Here is a 24,681-nt window from a genome sequence, read left to right as displayed (position 1 = left end):
CTTAAATATTGATGTTCTCCAGAAATATGCCCATAGCTCAGTAGCTAAGGGCATGGACTCCGGATCCACATCTGCCTGGATCCAATCTCAGTGACACATCTAATTAGCTATATGTCCTTGGGCAAAAACCTCTGTGAGCCATAGTTTCCTTATCTATAAAATGGGGCTTATGGTAGTTACATTGTTGTGAAGATTAAATGTGTTTAGTATGTATAAAATGCTTAGAAATCATATCAAGTAACAATAAGTGTGCCCTTTTTCTGTCGTATCTTATCATTCCAAATACAAATTAGTTTTTTTTCCCCTATAATTTAACATTTCTCTAATCAGGATGCATCTTATAAGTGATGGCTTCTTAGAATTGCTTTATGCCTGGCTTTGTCAGATTCTTTCCCAGAGGTTTCGTATTGTTTCTCTAATAACTTGAGGCATTTTCAACCTGAAGAACTTTAAATTGACTTCTCTTTTAGAGGTTTTTGGGACCACTGGTGGTATGAATTCAGGTTGGAAAGCTACATGGGTAACAACTTGTGATTCATCTTCTTACAGAGGTATTTTTCTGCTTTATGTCAGTGCCCAAATTGATAGATGCACATTTCCTTGCAATTTATTTCTAAATTGCATTTCATTTCTAAATTTATTTCATTTGTCTTTCTCCTAAGAGAGAGTAGTCCTTTGGGGTCCCAGCTGTATATAGGATTCTTATATTAGATTCGTCCTCATCTTAGTTGTTTTTCTCCTCTTTTAGTGCTACATAAAATGATATATGGTATAGTTGGTGTGGTATTAGATTTGCTGATATTAGGTATCATCACTATTATTACCATTACTATAATCCTTTCTGAGACTTCTCTTCTACTTTCATGGCTTTAGTTATGCTAATTATAGCTAGAGAAAAGTAATAGGTTGAAGACTTCTCTTTGATTGACATTCCTAGTTTGGGGTGGGTGATTTTGTGGGAGGAAAAGGAATTAGTAAAGAGGAAAAATTATCATGATACAAACCCTTAAAACAAAGTAGGTTTAGAGGGAACATACCTCAACAGTATAAACGCCATATATGAAAAACCCATAGCTAAAATCATACTCAATAGGGAAAACTGAGGGGCGCCTGGGTGGCTCAGTCGGTTGAGCGTCCAACTTCAGCTCAGGTCACGATCTCGCGGTCCGTGAGTTTGAGCTCCGCGTCGGGCTCTGGGCTGATGGCTCAGAGCCTGGAGCCTGCTTCCGATTCTGTGTCTCCCTCTCTCTCTGCCCCTCCCCCGTTCATGCTCTGTCTCTCTCTGTCTCAAAAATAAATAAATGTTAAAAAAAAATTTTTTTTAAAAATAGGGAAAACTGAGAGCTTTTCTCCTAATGACCTTAGGAACAAGATAAAAATGTCCATTCTCATAACTTTCATTCAGCACAGTACTGAAAGTCCTAGCCATAACAATCAGACACACAAAAAAATTAAAAGACATCCAGAATGGTAAGGAAGAAATAAAACTTTCACTACTGGCAGATGACCTGATACTCTATATAGAAAACCCCAAATACTCCACCAAAAAACTAGTAGAATTGATAAATGAATTCATTGAAGTTGCAGAATACAAAATCGATGTATAGAAATCTGTTGCATTTCCATACACTAATAATGAAGCAGGAGAAACAGAAATTAAGAAAGCAATCCCATTTACAACTGCACCAAAAATAATAAAATACCTAGGAATAAACTTAACCAAGGAGATAAGAGAGAGTATCTGACTCTGAAAACTACAAACATTGAAAACTCTGAAACTCTGAAACTCTGAACTCTGAAAACTACAAAAGACTGATGAAAGAAATTGAAGACTACACAAATAAATGAAAAGATATTCCATGCTCACGGACTGGAAGAACAAGTATTGTTACAATGTTCATACTACTCAAAGCAATCTACAGATTTAATGTAATCTCTATCAAAATACCAACAGCATTTTTCACACAACTAGAACAAATAATCCTAAAATTTGTATGGAGTCACAAAAGACCCGAATAGCCAAAGCAATCTTGAAAAACAAAGCTGGAGGTATCACAATTCCAAATTTCAAGTTATACTACAAAGCTGTAGTAATCAAAACAGTATGCCTCTGCCACAAAAACAGTCACATAGATCAACAGAACAGGATAGAAAGCCTAGAAATAAACCCACAATTTTATAGTCAATCTTCAACGAAGGAGGTAAGAATATGCAATGGGAAAAAGACAGTCTCTTCAAATGGTGTTGGGAAAACTGGACAGCTACATGCAGAAGAATGAAACTGGACCACTTCCTTACACCATACACAAAAATAAATTCAAAATAGATTAAGGAACTAAACATGAGACCTGAAACCATAAAAATCTTAGAAGAAAGCACAGGCAGTAATTTCTCTGACATCGGCCATACCATTTTTTTTCTAGATAGGTCCCCTGAGGCAAGGGAAACAAAAGCAAAAACAAACTATTGAGATTACATCAATGTAGAAAGCCTCTACATGGCAATGGAAACAATCAACAAAACTAAACAACATACTGAATGGGAGAAGATATTTGCAAATGACATATCTGATGAAGGGCCAGCATCCAAAATATATAAAGAAATTATACAACTCAACACCAATCATCATCATCATCATCATCATCATCACCACCATCATCCAGTGAAAAAACAGGCACAAACACAGACATTTCTCCAAAGGAGACATGCATTTGGCCAACAGACACATGAAAAGATGATTAACATCACTCATCATCAAGGAAATGCAAATCAGAACCACAATGAGATATCACCTCACAAATGTCGGAATGTCCACAATAAAAAACACAAAAAACAACAAGTGCTGGCAAGGGTATGAGAATAAAAAAGCCTCATGCACTATTGATGTGAATGCAAACTGGTATAGCTACTGTGGAAAACAGTATGGAGGTTCCTCAAAAAATTAAAAATAGAATTACCATTTGATTAGGTAATTGTGCTACTGGATATTTACCCAAAGAATATGAAAACACTGGTGGTTCAGTGGTGGTTCAGTTCGGCTCAGGTCATGATCTCCTAGTTTGTGACTTCAAGCCCCACATTGGTCTCAGAGCCTGCGTCAGATCCTCTGTCCTCCTCTCTCTGCCCTTCCCCCACATGTGCTCTCTCTCTCTCTCTCTCTCAAAAATAAAAATTAAAAAATTAAAAAAAAAGAATATGAAAACACTAATTTCAAAAGGATACATGCACTCCTATTTTTATTGCAGCATTCTTTACAATAGCCAAATTGTGGAAGCAGTCAAATGTCCATCAATAGATGAATGGATAAAGAAATGTGGTGTATATATATATATATACATATATATATACATGTGTATATATATATATATGTATATATATATGTATGTGTACATGTGTATATATATATATATACACAATGGAATATTAATCATAAAAAAGAATGAAATTTTGTCATTTGCAATAACATGGATGGAACTAGAGAATAAAATGCTAAGCAAAATAAGTCAGAGACAGACAAATACTAGGATTTCACTCATGTGGAATTTAAGAAACAAAACAAATGAACAAAGGGGAAACAGAGAAAAACCAAGAAACAGACTCTTAACTATAGAGAGAGAAAGGTGAGGGTTACCAGAGGAGAGGTGGGTGGGAGGATGGGTGAAATGGGTGAAGGAGATTAAGAGTACACTATCCTGATGAGCAATGAGTAGAGAGTTATTGAATCATATTTTATATCTGAAGTTAATATAATGTTGTATGTTAACCACACTGGAATCAAAATTAAAATTAAAATTAACAAAATACCTTCAAAAAATTTTATATGAAGTAGTACAATATAAACCTTAAGAAGAATGTGAAAAGTTAAGAAAGCTTATTATAATCCCTAAAGTAGCCACAAAATAATAATATATGAAGACGTATGCATAAAAAGTCAAGAGAAGAATTCAAATAGAATTTTTTGAGTATTTCATTTACCCAAAAGAAAATAGAAAAAAAAAAAGGAAGAAAAAATAGATGAAAACTGAGAAAAAAGTTAAAACTGTATACTTAAAACCAACCATATCATTAATTACAGTAAGTAATCCTCTCTCAGTAGGTGACAAAGTTACTAGATAAGAAGTCAATAAAGATATTAAAGAGTTGACAATACTATCAACTTACCTCAATGCTATTTACAGAATATTATCACAACAGCTGAAAAATACAATTTCTTTCTAAAAGCATATGGAACAATCAGAAAGATGGACCATATGTTAGTCCATAAAGTCTCAAAAATTTTAAAAGATTGAAATTTTACAGAGTAAATTCTCTAACCCAAACAAAATTACACTAGAAATAAATACCATTAAGTTATTTAAAAGATCCCCAAATGTTAGGAAAATTAAACACATACAAAAATTTTAAAAGGAAATTAAAAATTATTTACTTTAAACTGAATGACAATGAAATCACAACACTGGAGAATTTGCAGAATTCTAAGCAATGACTAAAGATAAATTTACAGCCAGAGCACCTGGGTGGCTCAGTCAGTTGAGTATCCGACTTCAGCTTAGGTCATGATCTCTCAGTTCATGAGTTCAAGCCCCACATCAGGCTTGTTGCCCTCTACACAGAGCCCACTTCAGATCCTCTGTCCCTCTCTCTCTGCCCCTCCCCTGCTTCTCAAAAATAAATAACATATTAAAAAAATATTTTTTAAGATAAATTTATAGTCATAACTACTTATACTAAAAAACGAGAGGGGCTCCTGGGTGGCTCAGTCAGTTAAGTATCTGACTTTGGTTCAAGTCATGATCTCACGGCTCATGAGTTCGAAGCCCACGTCAGGCTCTGTGCTGACAGCTCAGAGCCTGGAGGCTGCTTCAGATTCTGTGTCCTTCTCTCTGACCCTCTCCCACTCATGCTCTGTCTCTCTCTCTCTCTCAAGAATAAATAAATGTTAAAAATTTTAAAAAATGAAATAAAATAGAAAACGAGAAATGTTTAAAATCAATTATCTAACTTTCTAACTTAAGAAGGTTGAAAAAAAAAAAACAAATTAAGCCTGTAATTTAAAAAAGGAAGAGTATAATAACAGCGGAAAACAACAAAATAGGAAATAAACATAAAATAGAGAACATTTAAAAGGCCAAAATTTGATTCTTGGAAAAAATTAACAAAATTGATAAACCCAAGCAAAAAAAATCAAGAATAAAAGAGAGAAAAAACAAATAACCAATATTAGGAATAAAGAGCAAACACCACATCTCATATTCAATTTTAAAAGGTAGTAAGCAATATTATGAACAACCATATATATATATATATATATATATATATATATATTCTATAACTCAGGTGAAATAATAAACTCTTATGAAACACAACAAAACTGAAAGAAGATGAACTTAAAAGGTGTGAACAGAATTAATCCTCAGAAACTTTCTCCCAACCAAGTAGGAAAAACAAAACAAAACATCCCAGCCCCATATTTCCTTGATAAATCCCATAAAATACAAATATTACACCAAAACTAATAATTTTACACCAACACTTTCACAAAATAGAAGAAAAGGAAAGTACTTCCAAACTCCTATTACAAAGCCAAGACAGCTCCCATACAATACCAGAAAAAGACATTACAGGAAAAACAAATTAGGAAATAATATTCGTCGCAAATACTGATCTAAAACTCCTTAATAAAATGTTAACAAATTTAATCCTGCAATATATTAGAAGCAATTATAATATTACTTTTTTTTTTTTTAAGTAGGCTTCACACCCAGCACGAGCCAAATGCAGGGCTTGAACTCATGACCCTGAGATCAAGACCTGAGCTGAGATCAAAAGTCGGATGCTCAACCGACTGAGCCACCCAGGCACCCCCAATATTACTTATTATAATTAAAATATATCCCAAGAATTTATCCCAGGAATGCAAGGCTGGTCTAACACAGAAAATCAATGTAAATCACTACATTAATAAAATAAAAAACACATGATCATTTCCATAAATGGGGAGGAAAAAACATTTGAAAAAATTCAATGCCCTTTCACAATAAAACCTCTTAGCAAACAAAGAAATGGGAAGGACACAGGGCATCAGTGAAAATCTACCACTATCATTCTTAAAGATGAAATACTTATTGTTACCCTATCCTGCAAATCCAGATGAAGACAAGGATGTCTGCTCTCATCTTTTCTGTTTAATATTATACTTGTGGTCCTAGGCAGTGCAATAAGAAAATGAGAAAATAAGATGAAAGAACTAGATTGGAAAGGAAGCAATGAAGCTGTTTTACTTACAGACAACATAATCATGTGCATATAAAATACCAAGAAATCTACATAATGCCTACTTAAAAATAGAAATACAGTAAAATTACAGAACACAAGGTTGGTTAATATACAAAGCTAAATAGTGTATATTTTATGCCCTAATAGCAAACAATTTGAAATTAAATACAAAAGACAATTCCAATTCCAATGTCATCTAAGAACATAAAATATTTGGAATAAATCTAAGAAGTACAAGACCCATACACTAAAAACTATATATCACTCCAAGAAATTAAAGAAAATCTAAACAAATGTAGGAATATACCATGCTCATGGATTAGAAGACTCAATATTGTCAGGATCTTGATTCACACAAAAAAATGATCTGTACATTCAACACCATCCTAATAAAATACTAACATGCTTTTCTGTACAAATTGACAAGGTGATTCTAAAATTTATAAACAAATGGAAAAGAACATACAGTAAGCAAAGCAATCTTGGAAAAAAACAAAGCTGGAAGACTCATACTTTGTGACTTTAAGCTTTCTACACAGCCACAATTAACAAGATAGTATTCTTTTACTGTAAGGATTAAACTAGACAGATGGAACATGAAACAGAGTGCCTAGAGATAAACCCATACACATACACTCAATTGATTTTCATTTACTGTTGTATCAAGTCACTTCAATAGGGAAAGGGAAATCTTTTAAACAAATGGTGCTAGAACAACTAGATAATCGATTATGTGTTTTCTAACTTTACCAAGCAATTAATTTGATTCTGACCCTATCTACACCAGGTACTGTACCTGGTGTAGACAGTGTCACAGCATCAGATCTCACAGGTTAAGGACTCAATCCTACCACACTACTCCCACTTCAGACACCAATCACAGGTCTAGGTTGTTACCTGTGCTTCTGGACTGATGGGCTATAAATCAGAGGTTTTCATAACCCCTTCCCTTCAGGTGTGATTAATTTATAAGAGTGGCTCACAGAACTCAGAGAAACATTTACTTATGTTTACTAGTTTATTATAAAGGGTTTCAGAAAGAATATAGATAAACAGCCCGATGAAGAGATACAAAGAGCAAGGTCCAAAAAGGCCCTCAGCATACGAGCTTCTGTCCCCACAGAACTAGGTATGCAGAACCCACGAGGATGTAAATACATTCACCAACGCAGAAGCTCATTGAAAGTTTTCATAGCTTACTTAATCTAAACCACACCATACTTCCCCTTCCCTTTCCCCTTCCCAGAGGTCAGTGGATGGGGCTGATAAAGTCCCAACCCTCTAAACACTTGGGTCTTTCTGGAGACCAGCCCCATCATGAGTCTATCCAGGGTCCCCACTGTAAGTCACCTTACTAGCATGAACTCAGGTGTGCTCAAAAAGGGATTCCTCATAAATGACAAAAGATACTCCAATTGATAACTCAGGAAATTCCAAGGGTTTTAGAAGATTTGTGCCAGGACCCAAGAGCAAAAACAAATATATTTACTATTATACCACAACTATGAAAAAATATAAACCTTTATCTCACTTCCCACACAAAATTTAAGATGTGCAAACCAGAACTATAAAGCTCTAAGACAATAATATATGAGAATATGTTTGTAACCTTGGATTGACAGGCAAAGATTTCTTAGAGAGGACACAAAAAGCATTCAGCATTAAAAAAATTTTTTTTGATAAAATGGATTTCATGAAAATTTAAAACATCAGTTAATCAAAAGGCAAGCCACATACTGGGAGAAATATTCCCAATACATATATCTGACAATGGACTCACAGCCAGAATATATTAAAACTCTTACAACTCAATTATAAGAAGAAAAATGAGCCAATAAAAAAATGAGTAGAAGACTTCACAGACACTTCATAAAGGAAGACACAGTGATATCTAATACACACATGAAAAGGGGCTAAACATCACTGAACATCAGGGAAGCACAAACTAAAATGATAAGAAGATACCATTTTACATGCACTAGTGAAGAGACTGACAACACCAAATGCTGACAAGATGCGAAGCAACTGAAACTCTTATGAACTCTGGTACAAGTATTTATAGCAGCATTATTCATAATAGCCAAAAACTGGAGTCTACCCAAAAGTCCATCAATAGAAGAACAAACAGTATTTGATTATATTCATGCAATGAATACTACTGAGCAATAAAAAGGGACTCATTTACTGATACAGGCAACAAAAGGAAGATGTTCAAATGCATTAGGCTAAGAGAAAGAAACCAAATACCACTACATTCTGTAGGTTTCCATTTATATGAAGTGTGAGAACAAGCAGAACTCATTTATGATACTGGAAATCACAACTGTGATGGCCTATGAGTGGGAGGGAGATTGAATAAAAGAATGTCCAATGAAACACTATGGGGGATGGAAATGTTCTCTGTCTTGATTGGGGTATGGTTACACAGATATATACACATGTATCAAAAATAACTAAACCATACTTATAAGATCTCTGCATCCCATAGTATGCATAAGTTTAACTCAATAAAATCTCACAACGGAGAGGGAAAAAACTTTAAACCAGGCTTTCAGTTCAAGATGGTAGACTGACCATAAGTATTTATCTTCTTCCTCAAAAGAGTAACTATGAAGAGACATGAAAGGAACTTCTATATTCTATTTATCATGTCCTGAATAATTATATAGGTATTTTCACTTGGGGATAATCCATCTAACTGTGCACTTATGACTTGTACACTCTTCTGTATATATGTTATATGCAATTTTTTTTCTTTCTTTTTTTTTTTTTTAATTTTTTTTTCAACGTTTTTTATTTATTTTTGGGACAGAGAGAGACAGAGCATGAACGGGGGAGGGTCAGAGAGAGAGGGAGACACAGAATCAGAAACAGGCTCCAGGCTCCGAGCCATCAGCCCAGAGCCCGACGCGGGGCTCGAACTCACGGACCGCGAGATCGCGACCTGGCTGAAGTCGGACGCTTAACCGACTGCGCCACCCAGGCGCCCCGCAATTTTTTTTCTATTAGCCAATGAATCAGGTAGCCTCCACAGTTCACTGCTGTACAGAGCAGCTATCGAGCCACTAAATTTTCACAAAAGATGTTAAACTTACCAAGTGTTGGTGTGCTTTCCTAAAGCAAAACAAAAAACAAAAATAAAACACTCCCTAATTAGCAACTCAGATGATAAACACTGGTCACAGTATAGTCCAAAAATATCAACTTTTCACCCCCAATTAAAATGTGCAAATGATAAAAGTAACTTTTAAAAAGACTGTAAGGTGAATATACAGTGTAATGTCCTAGTATCTTACAGAGTATCCCAATAAAATAAGCTATAGATCCATTTTCTCACCTCATCTTTCATCCTGATATTTTGCAGCACGTTTTGCTAAAAACGGACCTTCAGCATTTATGTGAGTAAACAGTAACTTTTTTTCTTAATTTTTTTAACACTTATTTTTGAGAGACAAAGACAGAGCACAAGCAGGGGAGGGGCAGAGAGAGAGGGAGACACAGAACCTGAAGCAGGCTCCAGGCTCTGGGCTGTCAGCACAAAGACAGATGCAGGGCTTAAACCCATGAACCGTGAGATCATGACCTGAGCCAAAGTCAGACGCTTAACTGACTGAGCCACCCAGGCTCCCCTAAACTGTGACTTTTATATGACTTATGTGTCAGGGAGCCAAATCTCCAAATCTCCAATAGGGCCTCTACCAGACTACCAAATTCCATAAATATTTCTTAAGCTTAGTATTTGATAACTGTTGAGAAGAACATGAATAATGTCAGATGACTGACATGATGGGAGTGTGGCTTGAATTCAGAAATCAAAAATGTATAATGCCAGCAATTAACATAATTATTCTATAACTCCAACAGTATTCAGCAGTAGATAAAAGAGGCTGGGTTATGGAAGGACATTGACTGATAATGTGGAATCAGGATCCTGCCCCTCCTCTCTTCCCTAACACCTCAGAATAAAAAAATAATAAATCTGGTTTCTTCTTTGATCTTTTACCTCTGGTTTCATAAGGTTTTCTTCATTTATAAAAGCAGGCACAAATTTTTTGCAGCCTAATTAATGTGTACTGTCAGGTTTACTTTCACTCCTCCATGGGAAACTCCCTTTGCCCCTCTCCTGAGGGTACGTGCATACTGGGTCTCTCTCATCTACCCTCAGGGGCTCTTTTGCCAGAGATGTTTTCATCACCTGTTGCAGTCTGAGGTTTAAATGGGTCTTAGTACTTAAAAAGGACACTTGGAGGCAGGATCCTGCTTCCCTTAGAGGACAGCACCAACACTTGGCTATATCTCTGTGTCTCTTATCACTGACTTGGATCTCCAAGACTCTGATCACTTTGAAAAATACAAGTATTTCCATTTTCTTGTGACCATCCATAAGGCTTAGGAAAAAATTTGATTCATTTCCTGTTGAGAATTATAACAGTAACATAGGAAGGGAAAATTAATATTTAGAATATTCTGATGACAAAATCAGAATTTTCCTCTTGGTGTTTCCAAATTCCCACTGACTCTAACTTTAATTATAACCTGAATAAAGACTGTTGTAGAATTTCCTTAAAAAAAAAAAAGAGGCTGAGTTAATCCACACAAATAAAGGTTAAAGATCAAGGTCACAAAGGAATTGGTAAAGAAGGGGTGTTGTTGGGAATACAACTGAAATAGCCAACTATGGGATCTGAGTATAAAAGGGGAAGAAATGCAGCCACGAGACTTGAACGCACTAGGAAAGTAGCAGGACTCTGGGACCAGAGATCAAAAAGCACATTTATCAGAACTTAAGCAGCAGAAGGAAGACAAGATGTAACATTAAAAAAAAGAGGAGTTTCAGAGTTCAAGACATATTTCATTTACCAACTATTTCAACTAGAAATGAATATAGGAATATCTATGATTAGAATTGTCAACTTATCACGTAATTCCTGACCCAAAGTAAAATCTGAATAAATAAGGGATAATTGCTGTAAATGGATGGAGAAAATCCAAATTACTTATAATATTTATCTAGAACATAATTAACTACAAATTCACAGCTACTAGAAAAAAATTAAAATTATTTCTATAAATAACATATATCCCATCTGATATTTTTAGATTATCCAATCAACTGTTCTCTTCCTTAAGGATAAATTAAAGTTGATTGGGCAGATATTATATACATAAATAAAGAGCCAGATGTACTCAGTGTAAAAAAAAATTTTATTTTGTTCTAAAGCAATTTTAAAACGTGAGCATGATTTATATAACTTTTTTCTACATGCAAGAATGTCTACACTGCCCTTATAACTCAATATTGGCCACAATGAGATTAAACATAAATCTAAAGAAGGTAGATTACTTATAGATTTCATCATCTGACTGCAGACTCTGAACAAAGCAAAAGAACAATATAAAATAAGGCACTAAGATTTTCGGTAATCGTAAGCAATGGGTAAGATTAAATCACAGACCAGTGAAACTGGTCTTGGTGCCACATAATTCATTATACATCCAGTCGATTAGTTGGATTCTTTTGCAAAACATCTCAAGCCTGACTGCAAATATTAACCACTCTCCAATCAGCAAATGCATTAACAATAATGTGCCAATAATAAAATGACACTTAATTCAATTTTCTTACCTGCCTCAATAGTTTCTCAATAGCTGACATTACCATAAGGCCTCTCCAAACAACTGGTGCAGTCTCTTCAACCAGGAAGCCCATAGACATACTGCAAGAGTAAACCAAAAATATAGCTAATTTACATATATTAATCAATATTATTCTGAAAAGTAGCATAAAGTAAAAAAGATATACTTACCAAGCAATACCATAATTCAAAAGAGGCCTCATTAGGTTGTCTGAAGTTAAAAAATAAAAAATAAAAAACTCTCTTTTAGAATATACAAACATACTGACTTATTTTCTTATCAAAAAGTGTCAAATTAAAAATACAAATGGGCTATTCAAACTGCTGCTCTTTAACTTCCAACTTATTCACCTCAATAAACAACAGTTTAAACATTATACCAAGCACACAACCAATACTTACAATAGATACAACATCTAAAAATAGTTGGGATAAAGTTTTAAGAAACATATATAATTTTCAAGTGTTTCTAAAAAATAGCCTCTGTAAGTAATTGTATCCATCAATTTTATTCATATATATAAATATATAAATTACATACGTGTTTAGTATGTGTATACATGACAAGTACACATACAAATACACGTGCATGCATCTAATAAGTTCTCTATTTTGTATCGCAACATTAATAAAAGTCATATATTAAAAACCACAGCAAACATCACAGTCAATGGTAAAAGACTGAAAGTTTTCCCCTAAGATCAGGAACAAGACAGGGATACTCTCACTTCTGTCATTTTTATTCAACATAATACTGAGAGAGCCAGAGCAATGAGGCGAGAAAGAGAAACAAACAGCACCCAAATTAGAAAGGAAAAAGTTTTCTCTGTTCGCAGATGATATGATTTTATTTATAGAAAATCCTTAAGATTCCACAAAAAGACTATTAAAGCTATTAATGAATTCAACTAAGTAGCAGGATACAAGTCAACACACAAATATCCACTGCATTTCTATAAACTAACAACAATCTGAAAAGAAAATTATGAAAACACTTCCATTTGTAACAACATCAAAAACAATCAAAAGAATTAACCTAACCAAGGAGATGAAAGATTTGTACAATGAAAACCTCAAACCATTGCTGAAAAAAATCAAAGACGACATAAATAAAAGGAAACACCTATCATGTTCATTGACTGGAAGACTTAATATTGCGAATACTGCCTAAAGCAATCTACAAATTCAACGGAACCCTATGTCAAATCCCAATGACATTTTTTGCAGAAACAGACAAAAAAACCCATCCTAAAATTCATATGGAATCTCAAGGGATCCCAAATAGACAAATCAATCTAGAAAAGAAGAACAAAGCTGAAGGATTCATAGCTCCTGGTTTCAAAACTTAACTGCAAAGCTGAAGTAAGCAAATCAGTGAGGTACCGGCATAAAGACAGATATAAAGACCAGTGGAATAGAATAGACAGCCTAGAAATAAACCATCACATATATAATCAAATCGTTTTTGACAGGAGGCCAAGATCATTCAATGGGGAAAGGACAGTCTTTTCCACAAATGGTGCTGAGAAAACTGGATATCCACAGGCAGAAGAATGAAGTCAGACCCTTACCTAACACCATATGCAAAAATTAACTCAAAATGGATCAAAGACCTAAATGTAAGAGCTAAAATTATAAAACTCTTAGAAACAAACATAGAGCAAAAGCTTCATGTCATTGGATTAGGCAATGATTTCTTGGATATGACAACAAAGGTACAGGCAACAAAAGAAATAATAAACATGGACTTAATGAGAATTTTTAAATGTTGTGCATCAAAGATAGTATCAACAAGTAAAATAGTAAGCCACAGAATGAGAGAAAACATTTATAAATCATGTATCTTATAAGGGATTCATATCCAGAGTATATTAAATCTTTTTGTTTCATTTTTTTAAATTTACATCCAAGTTAGTTAACAATACAATAATGACTTCAGGAATAGAATCCAGTGATTCATCACCTACATATAACACCCAGTGCTCATCCCAACAAGTGTCTTCCTTAACACCCCTTGTCCAATTAGCCCATCCCCCCACCCATTATCTCTCCAGCAACCCTTTCCTGTATTTAAGAGTCTCTTATGGTTTGTTCCCATTCCTATTTTTATGTTATTTTTGCTCGCCTTCCCTCATGTTCATCTGTTTTGTATCTTAAATTCAACATGAGTGAAGTCATATGATATTTGTCTTTCTCTAATTTCACTTAGCACAATACTGTCTAGTTCCATCCATGTTATTGCAAATGGCAAGACTTCATTCTTTTTGATTGCCGAGTAACACAGGATATGTTAAATCTTAAAACTCAACAACAGCAGCAAAAAATGAAACATAATTCAAAAATGAGCAAAGGAAGTGAAGAAACATTTCCTCAAGGAAGATATACAAATAGCCAAAAAGCACATGGAAAAATATTCAACATCACTGATCATTAGGGAAATGTGAATCAAAATTACCATAAGATACCATCTCATACCTATTAGAATGGCTACCATTAAAAAAAAAAAGAACTGACAAACACAGAAAATAAGAAGTACTGGTAAGAATATGCAGAAGTTTGAAGAATACTTGTACACTACTGGTAGAAATATAAAAAGGTATAGCTGCTATGGAAAATAATACGGTGGCTCCTCAAAAACCTAAAAATAAATTACCATATGAACCAGGAATTCCACTTCTTAGTACATACAGAAAGGGAATGAAATGAGGGTCTCAGGGTCTTGAAGATATAGGTGTACACTCATGTTCATAGGGGAATTATTCACAATAGCTACAATGTGTAAGTAACCCAAGTGTCCACTGACAGATGAATGGATAAGCCAAATGTGGTGTGTGTCTATGTGTGTATATATATGTATATATCCATATATATAGATACAGATATAGATATAGGTACATAATAGAATACTTTAAATTATTAAAGTCTTAAAGAGGAAGGAAATTCTGACATGCTATAACATGGATGAACCCTGAGGACATTATGCTAAGTGAAATAAGCCAGTCACAAAAGAGAAATACTGTATGATTCCCCTTACGTGAAATACGTAAAGTAGTAAAAATCATACAGACAAAAAGGAGAATGGCAGGTGGCAGTGAGGAGTTACTGTCTGAAAGGTATAAAGTTTCAGTTTTACAAGACAAGAAGAACTATGGAGATGGATAATGGTGATGGCTGCAAAACATTATGAATGTATTTAAAAGGCCAGTGAACGGTATACTTAAAAATGGTTAAGATGGTGGGGTGCCCAGGTGGATCAGTTGGTTAAGCGACTGACTCTTCATTTCAGCTCAGGTCATGATCTCACGTGATCTGACAATGCAGAGTCTGCTTGGGATTCTCTCTCTCCCCTTCTCTCTCTGCCCCTCCCCCCACGTGCATGCACTCTCTCTCTAAAATAAACAAATAAACTTTATTTTAAAAAAAGGTTAAGATGGTAAGCTTTATGTTATGTGTATTTTACCACAATAAAAAAATATATTTTAAACTCTCCTTTGTCATTGGAGACAAGAAGTTGCATTAATCTCGAGGGAAAAACAATCTACTGTTTATGACCAAGTACCTACAAAAAACAAAAAAACAAAACAAAACAAAAAAACAAAACAAGAAAAGAAATTACAGTTTACAGTCAACTAAAAAGTATATAAACTATAAAATAACTTATATTACTATAAAATATGGTTTCTTTTATCAAACGATCTGTGTAGCCAGATTCTCATTCATTCTTGCTACTATAGTCTATTTCACCATAATAAGGTATAGAAAAAGCCCTCTAGATACTTTACGCAACTTGGACTAGTGTTGAGCTAAAAGTCTAGGACAGATCATAAAAATCTAGTAGAATTTTGCAGTCAGATTTCATCAGTGTCTTTTAGCCTGTTTCTCCTTCTTAAAGAGACTGAAATTGAGAACTGTAGATAAAACATATAGGCATGGTTTATATGTCAGTTTCTCCCCAAAGCATCCAACTTAAACTTTCAGAGTAACTTTTCACCATTGTGCTCTGTATTTTTTATACTTTGATTTTCTCCAATTACATATGGATACAGATTAAAGAGTCAAGTTGTACTATAAAACTGTTACTGAAAGTCAATAATCTTACAACCCTCTTCCATTTCTTACTCGCCAGAGCCAACAACTCTCAACCCAAATGATTTTTTTAACTTCTCATTTTGAATTAATCCGAGGCTTATAGGAAGTTGCAAAAATAGTACAGTCTTCATATGCCCTTTACCTAGCTTTCCTTAATGTTAACATCTTACATAACCATAATACAATTATCACAACCAGGAAACTAACACTTATACAATATGATTAACTAATCTGTGAACCTTATTCAAATTTTCACAACTTTTAGTTGTCTCATAAAATTTTATAGGATTTAGTAATTTTTTCGTGAACACAGGCACACTTTTCAGGCACTCATCCTCTCTATGTAATTATATCACCATCTTAATTAGATAATCATGTAAATGCTATGAATAGCTGAGCAAGATGACATAAAATATGATTATTTTTCCTTTGTTCCCATGAATTGATGATAGGCAGATCTTGTGGTGCATGTGTTTCCTTCATTTTCTATGTATTTCCTAGTAATTTGCTACTAAACTACCTTCCAGTTTTGTAAATATCAAATACGTTAATCAAATGCACTAGGCATTCATGTCCATTATCCTGAACAAGACTCTGCTTAACTGTTTATAGTGTCTTCTGAATAAAAGGTCTTTTTTATATAGATTTTTTCTTTTTAAGTAATCTCTACACTCATTGTGGGGCTCGAACTTACAACCCCAAAATCAAGAGGCACATGCTCTACCAAATGAGCCAGGCAAGCACCCCCAGAAGTTCTTACTTTTTATATAATCAAATACATTAATTTTTCCCTTTATGGTTTATCCTTTTCCTTTATGGTTTATCCTTTATGGTTTAAGAAATCCTTCCTTAAAATATTGTCAATGAGATATTCTCTTTTTTTAATTTTTTAAAATATTTATTCATTTTTGAGAGAGAGACAGAGTGAGAGCAGGGAGGGGAAGAGAGAGAGGAAGACATAGAATGTGAAGCAGGCTCCAGGCTCTGAGCTGTCAGCAGAGTCCTACAGACTGTGAGATCATGACCCGAGCCGAAATTGGATGCTTAACCAACCAGGCGCCCTGAGATATTCTCTTATAACCCTTTATAGTTCTGCATTTCACATTTAAGTACTTAAACTTATTATTTGGAATTAATTTCTATGTGTGGTGTGAGAATCCATTTTATTTCCATGTGGATAATAACTTGTCCCACCATGAGTAATCTGCAATGACAGCTCTGCCATAAATCAGGTTTCCATATATGTATGAGTCTGTTTCTGGGCTCTCTATTCAGTTGTACTAGTTTGTCCAGCCTTGAGCCAATACTGAACAAGGTATAACTTTACATTAAGTTCTCCTACCTGCTAGAGTAAATCCCCTACCTGGTTCTCTCTCTTCAGGAGTGTCTTACCTATTCATGGCTCTTTGCTCATCTTTATAAATTGTATATTCAACTTGGTCATTTTCCACAAATAGAATTTTGATTGAATTTGTGAGACTATCAGAAACAACTGATATCTTTATAAAATTCTGTACTCCTATCCATGAACATCTGTCTCTCCGTGTATTTACATCTGTAAAATCTTTCAATAAGGATTTAGAATTTTTTTCCCCACATAAGATTCATACATTTGTTGTTAGATTTGTTCCCAGGTGCCCTGTATTTTTTTAAGACATTTGTATCTTTTTTGAAATTGCATTTTCTAACTTATTATTGATATATAAAAATGTAATTTTCTTGTATATTATTATTATATCTAGCCAACCTACTAAATTCCCTTCTTCATTTTAATAATTTGTCGAAAGTTTTTTGTTTTGCTTTGTTTTGTTTTTTGAGAGAAAGAGAGAGTGAGCATGCACTTGAGTGGGTTAGGCGCAAAGGGAGAAAGAGAATCTTAAGCAGGTTCCATGCTCAGTGCAGAGCCCAACATAGGGATCAATTTCACAACCATTAGATCATGACCTGAGATGAAATAAAGTCAGATGCTTAACTGACCGACCCACCCAGGCATCCCGAAAGTTTTTTTAAATTTTCTATGTAAATAGTGATACTTTCTACAGATAATGACAGTTTGCTTCTTTTATTCAATTCCTAATTCATGAGGGTTAGTATGTGTCTGGGTTTATTTGCAGATTAGGAGTGCCTGTTCAATGTTAAATAAAAGGTGTGATACCAGGACTGCTTGTCTCATTCCGAATAGTAAATGAAATGCTTTTGGGGTGCCTAACTGGCTCAGTCAGCTAAGTGTCTGACTCTTGGATCTTGACTCAGGTCATGATTTCAGAGTTTGTGGGTCAAGCCCCACATCGGGCTCTGTGCTGATGGTGTAGAGCCTGCTTGGGATTCTATCTCTCCTTTTCTCTGCCCCTCCCCAACATGTGCTCATATGTGCATGTGCCCATGGTCTCTTACTCTCTCAGTGGGGGAGGACTTAAATGAAATGCTTTTAACAATTCACCAGTAAGTATAATGCTTGCTTTGTATTTTTATAAAAATACAAATACATTATTTAACATTATATCAGGATATCAGGTTAAATAAAATTCTCTTTTAGTTCTAGTTCAAGAAGAGTATTGATAAAAATGGTTTTTTTGGTTTTATAGAATGCCTGTTCAGCATCTTTCTGAATAACATACTTTTTCTCCTTTAACTTACAAAACTGTTAAGTTACGTTAAATTTTTTTCTAATGTCAAACCAACTTGCTCCCCTGGATTAAACGCCATTTAATCACAATATAGCTATTTTATACAATGCTAACAAGTTGCTAATATTTGCTTAAGACTTTTTATATATGTTAATTAGGGAGACTGGCCTATAATTCTCCCATTTCATTCTATCCCACTAAGGCTTTACTAGCCTCATAAACTAAATTGGGAAAATATTATATATTTTTCTACCCTATGAATGAGTTTATATAAGAATGGAATACTGGTTTGCTATTTTCATGGTAAGATTTTTAACTACTGATTCCATTTCTTTAGTAGGTATGGAATAAACTAGATGTTCTATTCCTTCCTCAATTTGGTTTAGTGATATACATTTTTCTAGAGATTGCCCATTTCAACAAAATTTTCAAATGTATCAGCATAAAACTGTCCAAATATCTCAGATTTTAAACCCATGGCTATATCTGTCAAGTCCCTTTTATTATTTCCAATATATTTACAGGTCTTTTTTTTTTTTTTAATTCTACGTTGCCGGGCATTTGTCTAATTTATTAGTCTTCAAAAAATAAATTTTTGGTTCTCTTGGTTCTCTACTATATCTCCATTTTCAAGTTCATTAATTTCTGCTCTTAATCACTTCTTTCCTTCCACCTTCTTTGGGTTTATTGCATTGCTCTCATTTCTTAAGTTAAACAGCTAATTTATTTTCAGCCTTTCTTCTTTTGTAAAGAGAAATACTTATGACTACCTCTGGATATATTTTAGCTTTATCTCACAAGTTTCCATTTTCATTGTTTCTCCTTTCAACCATGCATTATTTAGAAATTGTTTTTAATTTCCAAATGTGTATGTGTTTTTAGTTATCATTTTGTTATAAGCTTCTAAATTAACTGTGTGGTAGTTAGAAAAATGTAGTCCGAATAATACCAATCTTTGAAATTCACTGCAACTATCTTCATGGCCTATTCCATAATCAATTTTTATAAATGTTCCAGGTGTGCTTGAAAAGAATATTCTATTTATGGCCATTAGATCAAGCTTGTTTGAAGGTAGTAATTCTTCACATTCAGTAACACTTTTGCTGTAAAGTCTATCTTGTCTGACATTAACATAACTACACCCAGTTTCATTTCGCTCTATTTATGGTTTTTAATCCTTTAGCTTTTGCCCTATATATTTTTTTTTATTTAAAAAAAAATTTTTTTTAACGTTTATTTATTTTTGAGACAGAGAAAGAGACAGAGCATGAACGGGGGAGGGGCAGAGCAAGGGGGAGACACAGAATCGGAAGCAGGCTCCAGGCTCTGAGCCATCAGCCCAGAGCCGACGCAGGCCTCGAACTCACGGACCTGAGATCGTGACCTGAGCCGAAGTCGGATGCTTAACCGACTGAGCCACCCAGGCGCCCCTGCCCTATATATTTTTATGTTTTAGATAATATCTCTTATAAATAGATTTAACCTATCTGGATTTGGTTTTGTTTTATTTTTTGTTTTCTCCTGTCTTACAGTATTATTGTTTTAACTAGAAAGTTGTGTAATATTTAGATTTATATTGCTGATATATTGGGGCACTGGGGTGGCTCAGTCAGTTGAACATCTGACTCCTGATTTTGACCCAGGTCATGATCACAGAGTTGTGGGATTGAGCCCCATGTCCAGCTCGGCGCTGTGTGTGGAGCCTTCTTGAGATTCTCTTTCTCTTTCTCTCTCTCTCTCTCTCTCTCTCCCACTTGCAATCTCTCTCCCATGTATTGCTGAAATATATGTATTCATACTTACTATTAAATTTTGTACTTTCTCCTGGCCTCCCCCCTTTTTTTTAGTATTTTTACATTTTTGAGATTCTTCCCCCTCATTACATTTTTCCCTTTTTTACAATGGAAATCATACAGTTCATTTCTAGTCTTATAATGACTATCTAGTATTTTTTTAAAACATACTTAAAGTGTGAAGTTAAACAACACTTCTACCTCTCTTTTGAGAGAGAGCAAGAGAGCACACACACATAAATGCAAGGCAGGGGCAGAGAGAGAGAGGGAGAGGGAGAGGAAGAAAGAGAATCTTAACCAGGCTCCATACCCAGCACAGAGCCCAATGTGGGGCTTGATCTCACAACCATGAGATCATCACCTGAGCCAAAATCAAGAGTTGGACACTTAACCAATTGAGGCACCCCTACCTTCTTCCTCTTTGAATGTTTCAAATGAATCACTGTCCCTCCTAAGTCAATTTATATGCCATTGCTGTCCTGAATTTTAGTTTTATCTTGGAGAATTCTCAGCCATTATCTCCTTGAATATTGCCTCTGTTACAGTTTCTCCATTATCTCCTTCTAGAACAATGGTTAGTCCCATGTTGGATCTTCTCATGCTGCTTACCATGGCCCTCAAACTTGCATTTGTTTTCCAATTTTCCTCTATGTACTACATTCTGAGTATTTTCTTTTCACCTATATTCATTAATTAATTTTCTCTTTGGTTGTGCCTAATCTTTAATCTGCCCAGATTTTCCCACTCTACCCAGAGCCAAGAACAAATCCAGCACTTATTCCCAGTAATCACTAATGTATGGAAGGATTTATTTTATGATCACTTATTAAGGATATCACAATTAGTGTGTCCAGCTCTTATAAGGTGCATTGAACCTCCCTCCCTCCTTAGATGCCATATTTTGCCCCTATTCCTTCATAAATAATCCTGTAAAATACAGGCCCTAAGCCACCAAGATCAGCAGGTAATACCTGAGTAAATATCAATTCCAGTGCACAACTACACCAGTTGGCTCACACTTTCCTGTTATTTCTGAGTTCTGAGAAATTCCCTTCCTTTCCCACTATCTCAGACATGTACTGAAAAGTAGTTTTTGTTAATATTCCATGTAATATTTTAAGGTATGCTGTTATAGGAAGAGTTTTTCTGGACATCTAGTTTGCCACATCTAGAAGTAGAAAGCTGCTGATTTTTAGTGATCTTAGATTCCTTATGATATCTTACAGAACTCTATTTTTCAAATAATTTTCTGATTATTTCTTGTGAATTTCTAGATAAACAAACATACCACATGGAATTAATAACAATTCTGCCTTTTCCTTTCCACTATTAATAACCCTTACTTCTTTTTCTTGTTTTAGTGGATCAGTTAAAACCTGCAGTAGCAATGGCACTGCACTTGAAGAGATCATACCAAAAATTAAATAGGGCAATATGGGTGTCATCTATTTACTTAATCCTCCATTTGAAATAGATGATCTAAGTAGTTTGAGCCTGTTCAAAACAGAACTTTAAGTTCAAACTGGAACTGGAAATGTAAACTAGATGTTATGGACTGAATGTTGTGTTCCCACCAAAATTCATATGCTGAAATCCTAACCCCCAATGTGATGGTATTAGGAGGGGGATTAGCTCATGAGGTAGAGCTCTCATGACTGGGCCTAGTAGCCTTATAAAAGATACTCCAGAGGGCTCTCATGCCCTGTCTGCCATGAGAGGAAACAAATGACAAGACAGCTATCTATCAACTAGTAAGCAGGTCTTCACCAAATGTCAAAGCTGCTGGCACCTTGATTTTGGACTTCCCAGCCTCCAAAACTGTGAGAAATAAATGTTTGTGGTTTAAGCCACCCAGTCTATGGTATTTTTGTCACAGCAACCTGAACAAACTAAGACACTGGGACGGTCCAAAGCCTTTTCACAAAATTGGAAACCAAAATCTCTAACACTATATAAGAATAATCTTTAATCTTAATCTACTTCATCAGTATGCTAAATCTCCATCCAGAGAAAATGTGTAGTTTAAATACTTCTTGTAGTTTGGTGAATAATAAATTGTAAACTGAAAGCAGCAATGTAAGCAGATTCATCATCATGTTAAATGCATTTCTTCAGAATTTAACAGGGAAAAATGTACACTGAGAGTCCTAAATATTACAACATATACATTAAAAAGAAAGTTAGAAGCACAGTCTTCTTTATCTTCTCCTGTATATTAGTAAACAAAATTAATACCACTTAGTAAACAAAATTAACACCACCTAAAAGCATTTTACTTTAATTAATAAAATCCTCAGATTTGAATGATGGCATAGGCTGAAACCATACTTTTAAATTAGTGGAGAAAGACTCTGAACAACAACTCATGATTATAGGTACAAATTAGTATATGTGCTAATTTTTAAATGTGCTTTTTATTTTTAAAAATGTGTACAGCAATTCCTACACATAAACTTAACAGAAAACCTAACAAAATACTATTGGTTGAAAGTTTATAGAGAAATTTTGGAATCTACTGTCCTGTAACAGCTTTTTGAAGAGACCACCATTAGCTGAAGCTATCATGACAGAGATCATTATTTCATACTTCCTCATATCTTCATGAAAGCTCATACATTGAAGCATAAAAGATTCTTACTCTAAGTCAAACCATTTCAATTGCCATAATGCCATTCATGACACTACGCCACATCCTCCTTGCTCAATTACAACAAAGTTCTATCATTTCTAACAGGTATGAATTTAATTAATGGACTGTATGTTACCAGTGGATTTCGAACAGAGTTGGGAACTACTTTTATATTATAAATTAATTGTCAAGCTAGAAAAGACACTGTGACCAGGTCAAACTGAAGAGCTAGGTATAAAGGAAATAGGCATAAGAAAGACTGCTTTAAATCTTTCTATTATAGTTGAAATTGTTAAATGTTCCAAGGATAACACTCATCTAGAATCAGATTTTCTTTTTGTAGGGATCCCACCGTTCTTGAATCAGCTAAGTGGTAGACATTCCCATTTACTTGGTATTAGCAATAAAGCTGAAAAATCTCTGTAACTTCTACTCCCTGGCTCCAAAAATTAAGAGTTTTAAATGCATCTGAACACCAAGGTTCAGGAATGTATGCCTAAAAAAATTATAACTTAAAGTCATATAATAGAGACATTAAATCCATTTTTTAAAATGAGGACAGAGAATAACCTTAAAGAATAAACATGCAGTAAATAAACAAAACCGTTTTATAAAAACAAGCTTTTATCCACATATTCATGACAAGACATTCAAAGACAAGAACATTCAGAAAGGAAAAGAAAACCCAGGACAAAGTTTACAAAGTCACTTTCTCATCACCCACTTTCCTATTCCTTCTTTTGTGTCTAAAACCAAGATTCTTTCTTATGAGAAATCAGATGCAACAAAGAGGTTACATCCACTGCTATTCTTTCAAGGAGAACTTCAAGTGGCTACATAAGACAAAGTAGTTCCACCAAGTTAGTACCCAGGAAAAGTTTATAATATCCTACTTGTTTACCTGGAAGAAAGAAGGATTTAGAGAGAAGGTGAGTAAAGATAGGAGAATGGAACCTATCAAAACCCAAATGCCAACTTGGACAACCTAAGGCAATATAATAATACTGTTATCTAGAAGTGAAAAGGAAAGGGATGTAGAACACAAGAAGGGAGCAGAAAGAATATTAAAAAATTCTTCTTTGCTTTTATAATTTTACATTTATCACTCTTTAATATTTAAATTTCAGTTATCTTTAGCATATTTTCCCTTTTTGTACCACCTTGGAAACTCACTCTCTCATCCCAGGTATCCACCCATCTCAAAGTTGAAAGCCATTCAAGTATCTTTCTTAAAAATCCAACCTCTTTCCCAAGTAAAGAAACTGCCCCTTTCTTTTCCAACTCATTCCTCCTTCCTTAATCAAAACTCTCATTTTCTCATGTGGGTGGTTTCCATTAGGAAAGGAACCTGAAACAAGTAAACCACACTGACAGCTTAAGCTTTGTAGAAGATACAAGTGTTTTAAAATGGAATCTGCTCAGTAGGATATAAATGGGAGACTATATATAAGGGATATTTCAGAGCAGGGGTGATACCTCAGATTCTTGTCTACTGTGGGGCTAAAATTTTCTTCACTTAGTTAATCACTCAGCAAATACTTACTAAGCAACTAGAAGTATAGAGATAAACTTGGCATCCTCCCTCTGAAACCTTGATAACTTCTATTGTAGAATTTAACAGGAAAAAATGA

The 24,681-nt window shown here is 34.5% G+C and overlaps 1 protein-coding gene across 2 annotated transcripts in view; it reads right to left on the bottom strand.

Annotated features, from left to right (window-relative positions):
- The window catches only part of NUBPL (nucleotide binding protein like), a 224,730-nt gene that overhangs the window by 125,044 nt on the left and 75,005 nt on the right, over window positions 1-24,681 (bottom strand). For both annotated transcript variants that reach the window (XM_042989529.1, XM_007098083.3), the window contains exons 5-6: window positions 12,084-12,123; window positions 11,903-11,993 (exon numbers count right to left, since the gene is read on the bottom strand). In XM_042989529.1, coding sequence (XP_042845463.1) covers window positions 11,903-11,993; window positions 12,084-12,123 — 131 coding nt within the window. The remainder of the gene's footprint in view (window positions 1-11,902; window positions 11,994-12,083; window positions 12,124-24,681) is intronic.

The sequence above is a fragment of the Panthera tigris genome, chromosome B3, assembly GCF_018350195.1.
Source record: "Panthera tigris isolate Pti1 chromosome B3, P.tigris_Pti1_mat1.1, whole genome shotgun sequence".
Lineage (NCBI taxonomy): Eukaryota > Metazoa > Chordata > Mammalia > Carnivora > Felidae > Panthera > Panthera tigris.
The sequence above is the reverse complement of the archived record's forward strand: the minus strand, read 5'-3'. Positions and strand labels throughout refer to the sequence as shown.